The sequence below is a fragment of the Phyllostomus hastatus genome, unplaced genomic scaffold (genome assembly GCF_019186645.2).
Source record: "Phyllostomus hastatus isolate PE091 unplaced genomic scaffold, TTU_PhHast_1.1 phas_scaffold_555, whole genome shotgun sequence".
In the NCBI taxonomy this organism is placed as follows: domain Eukaryota; kingdom Metazoa; phylum Chordata; class Mammalia; order Chiroptera; family Phyllostomidae; genus Phyllostomus; species Phyllostomus hastatus.
This window is the reverse complement of record NW_025334036.1, coordinates 12166793-12180406: the sequence shown is the minus strand read 5'-3', so window position 1 is coordinate 12180406 and position 13614 is coordinate 12166793. Positions and strand designations below refer to the sequence as shown.

The following is a 13614-nucleotide window of genomic DNA, read 5'->3' as shown; positions in this document are numbered from 1 at the left end:
ATGTGCCCTGACCAGGGATCGAACTAGCGACCCTTTGGTTCACAGCCTGTGCTCAATCCACTGAGCCACACCAGCCAGGGCTGTTGGTACTACTCTTCACAGAACACCACCAACTGGGGCTTAAACAACACACTTTCACTTCTTCCAGTTTTGGAGGTGGGGGTCTGAGGTCAGGGGCCCCCAATCTAGCTGTGTCTGCATGTGGTGAGGACAGAGGGGGCACCTCTCTCCTGTCTCTTCTTCTCAGGGCACTAATCCCATTCATGAGCGCTCCTCTCCCATAATCAAATGACCTCCCAAAGGTCCCACACCTCCAGGTCCCATGACACTGGGGATTAGGGCTTCTTCAATATGAATTTGGGGAGGGGGATACAAACAGTTAGTACACAGGATTCTACCCCAACCCTTAAAATTCTCACACGCAAAATACACTCATTCTCTCCAACAGCCCCCGAAGTCTTAACTCTTTGCACTGTCAGCTCCGATATCTCAAGTCCAAATGGCCATCTATGTATCATCTAAATGAGCTATGGAAGAAACTTGAGCACTACCCATCCTCCCCCCTGAGCCTAGGAAACCAAAAGAGGTTATGTTCTCCCCAAACTGCAACAGGGAGACAGGTGCAAAGGGCACACGAGCTCCCATTCCAAAAGGGGGAGATGGGAAAGAGGAAGTTCCCAAGCAAGTCCAGTTCCCAACAAGGCCACCCCCACATCCTAAGCTTTGGGAGGGATCCCTTTGGTCCTCTGCCCTGCTTTCTGGACGCTGGGGCCATGGTCCCCTCCACGCAGCTCTACCAGGCGGGGTCACACCCCAGGGCTGTCAGGTTAGGGTCATGCCCCCACGGTTCTGGGCAGTCTCATCCACAAGGCTCACAGCAGAGGCTGGATGGCCTGTAGAAAATGAGGTGATGGCCCCTCCTTACAATTGTGGAGACCCTGGTGGTCTCTGAGTGACCACTGGGGCCAGTTTCCCCCAGCCTGGAAGAGCAGAACATGGTCAGAGCCAAACACCTCTTGGCCGAGGCCTGTAAAATCCAGGATCTGAGAGCCTTTTTTTTTTTCCAATTACAGTTGACATCCAATATTATATTAGTTTCAGGTGTAGGTATACAGCAGGGGTGTCAAACTCATTTTCATCGGGGGCCACATCAGCCTCGTGGTTGCCTTCAAAGTGCTGAGTATAATGTTAGGACTGTATAACTACTCCTTAACTAGGAGCAAGGAGCTGGGCGCTGCCACCGGGTAGAAACAAAGTGCCAGGCCAGATAAAACAAGGTGGAGGGCCCCATTCAGCCCACAGGCCTCGTGTTTGCCACCTGTGGTATACAGCATAGTGCCTGGAAAATTATATAATTTACAAAGTGATCCCCTGATAATTCTAGTACCCACCTGGCATCATACACAGTTATTACAATATTATGGACTGTATTCCCTGTGCCATACTTTACATCCCTGTGACTGCTCTGTAACCAGTCTGTACTTCTCAATCCCTCACCTTTTTCACCCAGAACCCCAACTCCTCTCCCTTCTGGCAACCATCAGTCTGTTCTCTGTGCCTATGACCCTGGTTCTGTTTTGTTTATGACAGAGAAAGCAACAGTATACAACGAGGTACAGACAGCCTATTCAATAACTGATGCCGAGCCCTGGCTGGTGTGGCTCAGTGGATTCAGGACCAGCCTGCAAACCAAAGGGTCGCTGGTTCGATTCCCAGTCAGGGCACATGCCTGGGTTGCAGGCCAGGTCCCCAGTAGGGGATGTGTGAGAGGCAACCACACACGGATGTTTCTCTCTCTCTCTCTTTATCCTTCCCTTCCCTTCTCTCTAAAAATAAATAAATAAACTCTTTTAAAAAAATGAGTTGTGCTGAGAAGACTGGACAAGTACATGCAAAATATAAAATTCAACCACCTTTTTATACAATATACAGGAATAACTCAAAATGGATTAAAGGCTTAAATGTAAGACTTAAAACCATAAAAATCCTACAAAGAAAGCATACGCAGTAAAATCTCTGACATTTCTCCTAGCAATATTTTTTCTGATATATCTTCTCAGGCAAGGGAAACAAAAGAAAAAATAAAACAGCAAAGGAAACCATCAGTGAAATGAAAAAAACAAACAAACAAAAAAGCAACCAACTGAACCAAGAAGGTATTTGCTAGTGATACACGCAATAGAGGGTTAATATCCAAAATGTATAAATAGCTCACATTACTCAACACCAAAAAAACCCCAAACAATCCAATTAAAATATGGGTGGAGGACCCGAACAGACACATCTCTGAAGAGGACATACAGAGGCCCAATAGACATATGAAAAGATGCCCAATGTCCCTAATCATCAGGGAAATGCAAATTAAAACCACAGTGAGCGATCACCTCACACGGGTCAGAACAGCTATTACCAAAAGACAAGGAACATAACAATTGGCAAGGAGGTGGAGCAGGGGAAACCCTTGTCCACTGTTAGAGGGACTGTAAACTGGTCCAGGCACTCTGAAAAGCAATATGGATGTTCCTCACAAAATTAAAACTATTATATGATCCAGCAATTCCACTTCTGGGTATCTACATGAAGAAGAAAATTAGTTCTGGCTGGTGTGGCTCAGTGGATTGAGCACGGGCCTGCAAACCAAAGGGTCGCTGGTTCGATTCCTGGTCAGGGCACATGCCTGGGTTGCAGGCCAGGTCCCCAGTGAGGGTGCGAGAGGCAACCACACAGTGATGTCTCTCTCCCTCTCTCTCTCTACCTCCTTTCCCTTCTCTAAAAATGAATAAAATCCTTTTTTTAAAAAAAAGAAGAAAATCAAAACACGAATTCAGCCCTGGCCAGGTGGCTCTGATGGTTGCAGGTTCAACCCCCAGTTGGGGTGCCTTTGGGAGGCAATTGATTGATGCTTCTCTCACTAAGGTCAGTGAACACACCCTCGGGTAAGGATTAAAAAATAACAATAAAACACTAATTCAAAAATGCACAATTGACTCTGAAGAACAAAGGTTTTCACTGTATGCATCTACTTATATGTGGGTTTTTATTAATAAATGTACAGTTGGCCCTCCGTATCCCCAGGTTTCACATTCGTGGTTTCAAGCAACTACAGAATGAAAACAGCACCTTCCACCTGCTGCTGGAAACCCACAGACGTAGGGATACAGCATTCTACACCATTTCATATAAGGGATTTGAGCATCTGTGGATTTTTGGTATCTGCAGGGGGTCCTGGAACCAATCCCCAGCAGATCTCAAGGATGACTGAAGTTTTGGGGAATCAAAAGTTATACAAGTATTTTTTGACTGCTTGGGGTTGTTGGTGCCCTAACCCCCATTTTAGGGGTCCATTGTATAGCACCTCTATGTTCCCTGGTCATTTACAATAGCCAAGATGAAAACAACCTAAATATCCAGTGATAGAGGAATGGATACATATATACGGTGGAATACTACTCAGTCATAAAAAAAAAATCAAATCTTGTCCTTGTTCATATGGATGAAACTCGAGTGTGTTTTGCTAAGTGAGATAAGCCAGGCAGAGAGCGACAAATACCGTACAATTTCACTTACACGTGGAATCTTCAAAAACAAAACAAGGCCAGACTCACAGATACAGAGGACAGATCGGCTGCCAGGGGGAAAGAGGGTTGGGAGACGCATAAATGAGCGAGGGGGGTGGAAAGGGCAGAGTCCCAATGTCAAGGCAAGTACTTCACGGACCTAACAGACAACATGGGGATGGCGGTTAACATCACACTGACTTCGAACGGTGAGGCCAGGCAACTGGGCTGACTGTGGCGATCACGACGCAGCGTGTGCAAGTGCTGAGTCGCAATTTCATACACTTGACACAAACATGGCACACCGAATTACACTGCAATGAAATAACAACACTTGATGTGTTTCATTTTTTCAGGTTTTAAAGTTTATTCCTATGCACTTTAAATTACTGTTTCCGTAACAAGTAGGTCTTCATCACATTTCCTACATGATTGTTGTTTTATACATGATTTTCTTAGCACCTTACTGATTTTCACTTTTTGAAGTTTGCCAGATAGTTTTAGATTTTCAACAGGCAGTATTCTATCACCTTCTCGCTGAAATTTCTGTCTCATTTTTTTGGTTTTGTATGCAATGCATTATCAAAATAATTTTAACTGTCAGTAAAGAGAGGGGATCTACCTGTTTGTGCCTGATCTGAGCAGATCTGATTAGTTTCCTGTGCCTTACTAAAAAAAGATAAAAGTGCAGAGATATTTTTATTCTGATTTCTCTCTAATATTTATTTTGATGTCTTTGCAACATTTTGCATAAATTTGATCGTGTGTGCACTGGTTACACTTTGGCATACATTACGTCGCACAATGAAACAGTATTAAGCCATAAAAAATGCGGGGCTCCCCTGCAATTTGTAAAGCCATGAATGACCCTTGAGGCCTTACACCAAGTGAAATACGTTAGAGAGAGGCAAGCACCGCATGATCTCATTCATACATGCAATCTACAAAACCAAAACTCACAGAAATAGACAACACATCGGTGGCTTCCGGGGGGCAAGTTGGGGGGAGGAGGGAAATGGAGGAAGGTCAAAGGAGAAAAGTTCTGAGATGTCCAGAATTAAATGACAGGGGCTGGGGCATGAGAGCGAGATGGACCGGACCATGAGAGACGGACCATGAGAGCGAGACGGCTCCGTGACCGGAGCTCACGGCAGTGGGCTGGCTGACAACAGACCACTCGCAACGCTGACGGTGTGTTGGCTGACTGTGTGCTGGAGCTTCGAATCCGCTTCCAGGCGGCTGTCTGAAAAGAGGGAGCCAACCGCCAGACACCTGTGCATCCTGTGTGAACTCTCAGGACTGCCGCCCACACTCAAAAGGAGGCCCTATTTCTTCCTTACAGACTGTAAGCTTTCTCCTTTAAGTTTTGATCAACTTCACAATTTATGTTTATTGATTGTTTTCCAAAGAAGCAGTTTTTCTTTTCCCATTTTCTAACCCAGTAATTTTTGCTTTAATCTTTCTTAATTATTTCTGATTATGTGTGTTATGTTTGCATGTATGTTGTTTCTTTAAAGTTTACAGATTTGGTTACCTATTTTATTATGCAATTTGCCTTTCTCTACAGTGTATATTATATTAGTGTTTAAAATTAGCTTTACTTTGAGCACAGATTCAGTACTACCCTATAGAGCATGGTATGTATAATTTTAAATTACTCTGTCCTGCTAAATGATTTGGATTCACTCTTCCCTCAAATTATTTTTGAGACACTTAAAGAAATTTTCACGTGCGAGTGGCTTATTTTCTCGCACTGACATCAGAGAATGTTACCTATACGACTCATTAATTTCTCAATTTATTTGACAGTTCCATTGTGATCCAATACCATTATTTTTTATTAGTGCCCATTCGATACTGGATGTGACATGCTGTATATTTTCACGGCAAAAATTCTGACCAGTACTAATTCACTTTTTCTGCACTAGCGCTGGGTCATTTTCCAAATACCCCTTTTGCCACCCACGCCCAAACCTATTCCACGCCGAGACTGTGGTTCGGCATCCGCTGTGGAAATGGACCATCCCCACAAGCTGTTTACAAACAGTGCAAAACAGAGCAGCTTATGGGCATCGATTACGAACTGGAAACGTTTCCCCTTTTATGCCGCGGAAGTTCGGCAAACGGATTCAGTGACGGGGGACAATCATCTCAGAGGGGAAAGGGGCACCGGGTGAAGTGTTAGCATCTTTGCAAGTCTGTACACCCGCCAACTTCAGACACACGAAAGGCGGGCAGAGCAGACTTGCTTTTTCGCGAGGCTGGAATCAAACCTTCCGGACAGACCCCGGACCGAGTCCGGGGTCCCTGTGGGGGAGGGGCCGCACACACAGGGTGCATATCGCCCGCAGACCCGGCCTTTGTGTGCGGAGCGAGCGCTCCTTTGTTCCCCGCTCCAACAGGGCTGCCGCTGCCGAGCGGAGCGGGGGTCTTCACCGCCGGCACTGCGGACGCATTTCCCAGTTCTTTCTCGGTGACTTCCCGGTTATCCGACCTCTTTCTGAATGAGCTGATGAGGGATAGGGTATATCCTATTTTTAAGTTTCACCTTATTTCTTATTTTACTCAGGCAGGCATCCATCCCAAATAATACATTTCTATTGTTTATATCTCCACGATTAGAAGAGCATTTTCAGTTTTACCTGAATAACTTTTGCTGGGAAAAAAAAAATACTTGGTCTCTTTGAAATTATGACTATAAAGGTTATGAGCCCCCTTTTAATGAAAAAAAAAATAATACTACCTTCCTTCAAGTTGCAAAGATTCCCAAAGAGAAAAATTGAGTATTAATTCTTGTGTAAGCTCTGTTCAGGTCCACAAACACACATCAATCTCACGTTTATCGCTGCCATTTAAAAAATACCACGTGACTCACGCTCCTTGCCCAATTATACCTGATGTTCACAACAGCCCTGCAAAGTATGTGCTGTTGTACCCATTTCTCACATAAAGAAACTGAAGTGTGGAAAATTAAACTAACTTGCTCTGGAATGCATGGCTGGTAAGGGGCTGAGGCAGGATTCAAACTACCCTTTTCCCGTTGCCCAAATGTTTTATCTCCTTTACTAACCCTCATCTCACTGAGTCCCCTGAACTTTATCACCACTGTCTGGCGCAAAATCCTATTTGAATTGAACTGTGCCATTGTACATTAGGTAGTGCATGTCAGGACGGTGTTCAGAGCCTCCCATGTGCAGCTTAAAAATCCCTCTTTGGCCCTGGCTGGCATAGCTCAGTGGATGAGGCACCAGCTGTGAACCAAAGGGTCACTGGTTCGATTCCCACTCAAGGCACATGCCTGGGTTGCAGGCCAGGTCCCCAGTGGGAGCCACATGAGAGGCAACCACACATTGATGTTTCTCTCCCTCTCTTTCTCCCTCCCTTCCCTTCTCTCTAAAAATAAATAAAATCTAAAAAAAAAAATCCCTCTTTGACAGCTTAGCCAGCACTGGGAGCTCACTGAGCCTTTAGTGTCAGTGCATCTTGAGTGGCCCCACCTTGTCCTGTTCTTGGGTGGTTTGGTCATGTAAGCTCTCCTGACCCTGTGTTTTTGGGATGACCTTGGAGGTAGATGTATGTCTGGAGGCATCCAGGCCCTCCTGATGGATGAACTCTTTGAATAAGAGGAATCAGGAGGGAAGGACTATGGCAATGACCCCAATGAAAGCAGGAGGAGATCCTTCCACGTAGAATCAGGAATCAGGTAGCGAGGGGAGGCAGTGTACAAAATAGGAGAGGCCGAGGCATATCCTGAGAAGGGGACCCAGAAACACTGAGCCTGACAGCCAACCGATAATGCCCCGAGGCTCCCACACTCTGTAGGAGCTGGTTGTGTCCACCCCTCTGCTGAGCGTGTATATGTGGGACCACCGTGACTGTGACCTAAACACATACCGAGTTCCATTCACTGTCCCACTGATTTATATCCATAGGCCACAGCGATACCGGCAAGTAATTTAACCTCTCTACTTATGTACCTCATCAGGATTACACGGGAAATTATAGTTAGCTGGTTCTAAAAATTAAATTCGTGCTTTGCAGAGTGCTCAGTACAGGGTAGAAACTCTGCAAATACACTGTTAGACAGTCAGCAGGCCTCCAATGTATTTTCAGCTATCTTAGCCCAGAGAAGAGCACTCTTCAATGAATTCACACAGCATTTCATACAGGCCCATGAAACTGTTAAAACTGGGCTGTTTAGCTCACATTCTTTCCTTGTTCCATTATACAAAAGATGTATTAAAATCTGTCACTCGGGTTTTGTATTTTCTATACTTATCAATTATTTATTTGTATATCTGATGCTAAGTGAACAAAATACAAAACTGGAATAGCTTTATCTTCCTGGTAAATTACAACTTAATGTTTATGTGTCATCCTATTTATCTGACAATGCATTTACCCTGCATATGCATTCTACTGAGAAGTCATAGAACCTGCCTGATTAATTTTTCCATATTATCACTCTTAGTGTTTCTGTATTCTGGTATTTCAGATGTGTATTTTAAATAGCATATAATTTCATTTTAATTATCATCAAGACTGAAAAATATTTCACTGCTATTTTAAATCCCTTGTACTTAACCTAGTTATGGTGTGTTTGTTTGTGTTATAAACTTTTCTGCATCGCTACTGTGTTTAGTTTTCAGTTCTTTCTAGGTTTCAGGCTTTTGCCTTTCCATCCTTGTATTCTGACTAGTTTCAACATTTTTATTTTTCTTTCATGATCTTTTCACGTCCATGCAGAAAACTCTTGTCAAAAGCCCATTGTGTGGATGGTCTAGCGATGACTGAGAATACCGAATGCAAGGCATGGAGCCCGGAATCATGCTGTGGGCCCCCCCACACACACACACACACACACACACACACACACACACTTCTGCACTTACAACAGCAGGGTGAGCTGTTAATGCCGTCAGGGAAATCGCCAGTGTCCTACTTGGTAAGCCCTTTAAGGTCTGTGCCATATTTGGCCAGATCCACTTGAACACCCTTTTTCATTAAAGGCAAATCCCGGTAGCCTGGGAAAGGAACCGACGAATTATCCATTCATCTCACACTCACACAAAAGTGAATGCTGCCAGCCTTTGACCTTTAGCATCCAGTTCTGTATTTATTTGATTACACACACAGTACACTGCATTACGAGATATATACGTCCTTTATATATGTTTTCAGATAAATAACTTTTATACTCACTGATACGCATATATGCTTATATATAATTCTTAAATATATACTTCCACATATAATTTCACATCAAGTTAAGCAGGATGAAAACATGTAAACATATACACCTGGTTCTGGTCAAGTAAAACACAAACGCACGAGGTCACCACAAGTTAAAAAGTGCACTTGAAAGGAATCGGGGAAGGAACAGACATGTAAACAGCGGAGACGAGCAGCTGCACGCACAAGGCCCCCCGAGGGTCCATTTCTTAAAGCTGTAGCAGCAAAAACTTCCTCGTTCAGTTAAGACTTCTCCCTTCACCCTGTCCCATTTACTCTTGAGGGGCTTCAAAATGAGTGTGGAAATCCTGTAAACACTAGACTAGAACTGAGTCAATCCTGTTGAAAACAGAGATGACAAAATAAACCATAAACTGACAGCAATGATGCATTTCACCAAACAACAACTTTAAAAACGTTTTGTGACTTTTGTGACACACCACACTCCTAGGGGGAGAGAAATGGGGATGGGCAAGAAAACGGATGGATGATCTATAGAAATGGCTCCGACAGCTGCCGTACATGGTAGATGTGTCTATAAACAGGGAACAGGCAACGGCCGATGACAGAGCCTCAGCACACTACACCACATGCCACAGCGAAATGCCACAGACTCAAGCGGGTATATTTTCCCAGCGCCCCATGGAGCAAGTCCCACTTGGGTGTCTGAGGAAAGCTCCTTATCTCCCAGTGAAAAAAAACACTTAAACAACAACAGACTGGCCAGCCAAAGCATGACAAGCTCTTTTTTACTGCTTTGAAAGAGCATGCGGCCCTCTCCCACCTGCTCAGGCTCCGAAGGTCTCCTGGGGTGACCGCCGGCTGCCCCATTCCCCTGCCTCTCAGGCTCCTCCTCCTCCTCCTCCTCCTCCTCTCCCTGGCCCTCAGGATCTGCATGCTTGTAAAGACAGGTCGCTCCAAAGGGACAGCAACCCCTGCCTGGAATATGATACCTGCAGGTCTTGGTTCTCAGGGTCGCCTTGTACTTCCGAATAAGTTCCTCCTTCTCTTGTTCCTCCTCCACCCAGAACTCACTGGGAATGACAAGGTTGGAGGTGACCCTGCACTCCGGGCAGGATTTGATAAGCCTGTTCCTAAACTCTCTGGCAGTCCTCCACCTGCGGATGCACTTAAGACAGAAGGAGTGGTTGCAGTTGGAGAGGATGCCAAAGCGGCAGTCATTGGGGTTGGCTTTCTCATAGATAACCTCCATGCAGATGCCACACACTTTGTCCTTGCTGCGCTGCACGGCAAACGAGTGTTCCATATCTCTTTCGTGCATTTCAATGCAGGCTCTTATGTGGTCTGCCCGCTGGTCAGCATCCATCGGGTGCAAGACCTGCCGCCCACACAAGTCGCATATCTCTCCGTGGAGATACGCACAGCTCTCCCCACGAAAGCACTGCCCCATGGCAGCATCGCGGCAAAGCTGCGTCCCCGTGCCCAGAGCAACGTACTCCCACTCAGGCACCGAGCTCTGCGGAGCAGCTTCGGGGGCAAAAACGGTTCCCCGGCCCCGGTAAGGCTGCCCGGGAACAAACTCAACGGCATCCGCCCAGCTTGCCGCCGCCGCCGCCGCGCCCGCCCAGCCTTCCGCACCCGCTCCCTGCGCAGCTTCCAGGCCTGCGCCTTCGCTCTCGGCTTCAAAGAAGCCCCCTTCAGCAGCCGAGCCAATCGCAGGCAAGGAGCGTGAGGACGCAGGAGGGGCGCACGCCACTTCCTGAGGCAGGGGCTCGTCCTGCGCAGCCGCGCTGGGGCCTGGCTCTGCGGAGGCCCCAGGCGGCGACCCGCGGCCCTCCCTGGCCTCCTGCCGGCCCGAAAGGTCGTGGGAGTAGCGACAGTTCTCCCCCTCCTTGCACAGCCCATGCAGATAATACCTGCAGACGACTTGCTTTGTCCAGCTGCCACTGCGGCGCGGGCCGGGCAGAAACCTGGGCACAGCCCCGCCCCCGGAAGCATAGGCAGGCCTGAGACGTGCCGTGCGGAAGGGGGCCGGGCCTGCAGCCGTGGGATGCCGGGTAACCGGGCGTGTCCGGTGGCTGGGCCTCGGAGCACCCTCACCTGCTTCCTGGGCACCTCCTGCGGCACCGGCTGCTTCCTGGGGTTCTTCGGGAGCTGCAGGCTCTTCCATTGCACCTTTTACCCCCCAAAACGGCGCCAGAACCGCCCCAGTATCGCTTCTTTTCGGGCTCGAGGCCAGGAGCCGGCACGGTGCTCTTTACTGGGAGGTGCTCACTTTTTTTCGTTCCGTGTTACCCCCACTTCCTGTTACTATTGGTTCCTACCTCTTTCTCCTCCCGGCAGCCAAGCCGGACACTTCCGGTGGGTGCACCGACAGTTTCCAACCCGGTCCGCGCGAACTGAAAAATCGTATCGCGGGAACACAGACCTCGTGCCTCCTTTGTTCCCGGCAGGCGGACTCCCTGCCTGTCGCCTGTCTCCTGGCCTCTGCCGCCGCAGCCGCGCTGCACGTGGGCTCGTCCGGAGGATGTAATCATCACTTTTTGAGGTTTTAATTTAATCTCCTCTGCTATTCACGCAGACACATTGCATTTGATTGTTCGTTCGGATATATTTGTCTGTTTTAAAAATCATTGAATCATAACCATCGTTTCTCCCTCCGATGTTGAAAAGTGCACCTTGTTTCTGAAACATTTCACGTGAATTTTATGAATTACTTTACTGTTCATATTATGTCTGTGGGGCTTTTTATTTTTTATTTTTTTTTGCCCCATGACTGTCACTGACGGAACCTTTAATCATTTCGTTTTATTGACAAAATTCGTTCTGGTCTTTATTTTCTGGAAATTCATAGGGGCTTCCGTTGAGAATGCTTTTGGTCAACGAGGCATGAGCAGGGAGAACCTTTGATCTGAGTCCATTTTTTGTGCCTTTCTGGCGTCTCAATTTATTGGGATTTCTGATAGTCCCCTTTCTCCATTATGCAAAAGCTGCAGGCTTCTTTCGTTCCTGATGCTGACTTAATAAGCCACTGTTCTCTGTGTGACCCAGGCTTTTATTTTTCTCTTGCTGGTTTAAGTCGTGGCTCCCCTTTGTTTCCCTTGCTTTCTTTCCACCGGGGTTTGTGCTGCATTGTGGTAGGACGGCCTTTCACAGCATATTCGCTACCATCAGCTCACAAGTGGTGCTTTTTAATTTCCACCTGCGAGCTTTTCGTCATTTTGTAGATACATTTAATAAGTTTAGTAAAAAATATTTTATATGTCTACTTTGTTAAGGGTAATGATCATGAATATATCCTGAATTTTACCAGGTAGTTTTCTGAATATTTTTGAGATATTATCGTGTGTTTTCTCTTTATTCTCTTAATGTGATTATTTGCACTGATAGATTTTTAAAGATTGAACTTACCATTTTTCCAAGAAGATATCTGGTATGATGTATCTTCATTTTATATAGTACAGAATGTTGTTTGCTAAAAACAAGCTTTTTAGAATGAATTTTATATCCTAAATTTATATTTTAAAATGAGAGAAAGTCTGGATATAGCACATAAATCAGATTGAAGCAAATAATAAAGTTAGGAAATTAATTAAAGGAAAACAAACGTGAAGTAAGGGGATTGAATCAGACAAAATCCTTTGAAATGATTATTGAAATTTCTGGTGAAATTTATCAAGAAAAATGAATAAGGCACAAATAACCAGGATCAGAAATTTAAAAAGTGGTGTCATCGCTACATTAATGACACATTAAAAATCATAAAAGAACATCAGGAATGAGGTTAGACTATTAAACCTTAAATTTTATATGAAATGGTCATATTTCTAGAAATACATTTATTAATAAAAATGACAGGAGCAGAAATAAGAAACATACATATTGATCTGTTGGATAAATTCATCTGTAGTTAAAAACAATTCTTTAAATGGAAGCTTTTAAAGCTTTCTGCCTGAAAAAAAATAGTAAGGCAAAAAGTCCTGTATTTATTATTGCAAGTCGTTTTTAGTACAAAAAGGCAGGCAAAGAAAAGATGTTAAAATTGGAAATGAATTTTTAATGAAAGAGAGCAAAAATGAAAATACCGTATTGGTAAAAATATTAGGTTTAATAAATCCATTTAGCAAGGACATCAGATGGGAGTTCAATATACAAGGTCAGTTGTGTTTCCATACATTGTAATATGACAAAGGTATAATCAATGACACAAAAATATTTAAAATTCGTAGCATTTACACCAACATGAAAAGATACCCATCTGAGGAATTAAACTAATTTAAGTGGTGAAACTTGAAATCACTTTTGCTCATGAAGGACTTTCCCACCACAGATGTAGGAATTTTCCTTCTTTCTGTCGTCATGGAACTTAGTATTGGAGACGGCCGTCTCCCAAGGTCTGACTCACTTGTGTTCTCCTACCTCTCCTAAATACATTGGTTCATGGATCTTCCTCTGACAACCCCTAAGTGTTTTGCAGAAGAAAGATTTAGAGCACAGGTTTTTCATAGATTCACAAACATAAGAATCCTGAATATAAACCTATGACTTGTTTAATAGTAATATGTTCCCAGCACTGTGTAAATGATATCTGATCCATTTTTTAATAAACCAGCAGTTCTATGATGATTGTGTATATATGATTTTTAGTGCAATGGACATTAACTCCATGTGGATTTTGAGCAATTGAAATGTAGCTCGAGTGACTTAGGAACTGAATTTGTATTTTTAAAAACGTTTTATTTTCTTTTTAGGCAGAGGGGAAGAAGCGAGAGGGAGATAAACATCAGTGTGGTTGCCCCTTGTGCACCCCCCTACTGGAGACCCAGCCTGCAACCCAGGCGTATGCCCTGACTGGGAATCAAAG

General features: G+C 44.9%; 1 protein-coding gene across 1 annotated transcript; it reads right to left on the bottom strand.

The window, feature by feature from the left end:
- Nucleotides 1-9362: 9362 nt before the first annotated feature.
- MKRN3 (makorin ring finger protein 3) lies at nt 9363-10920 on the bottom strand. Its single transcript, XM_045824733.1, is given in 2 exon segments — nt 9363-9446; nt 9448-10920. Coding segments are annotated over 2 exon segments (1557 nt in total).
- Between the last annotated feature and the right edge of the window lie 2694 nt (nt 10921-13614).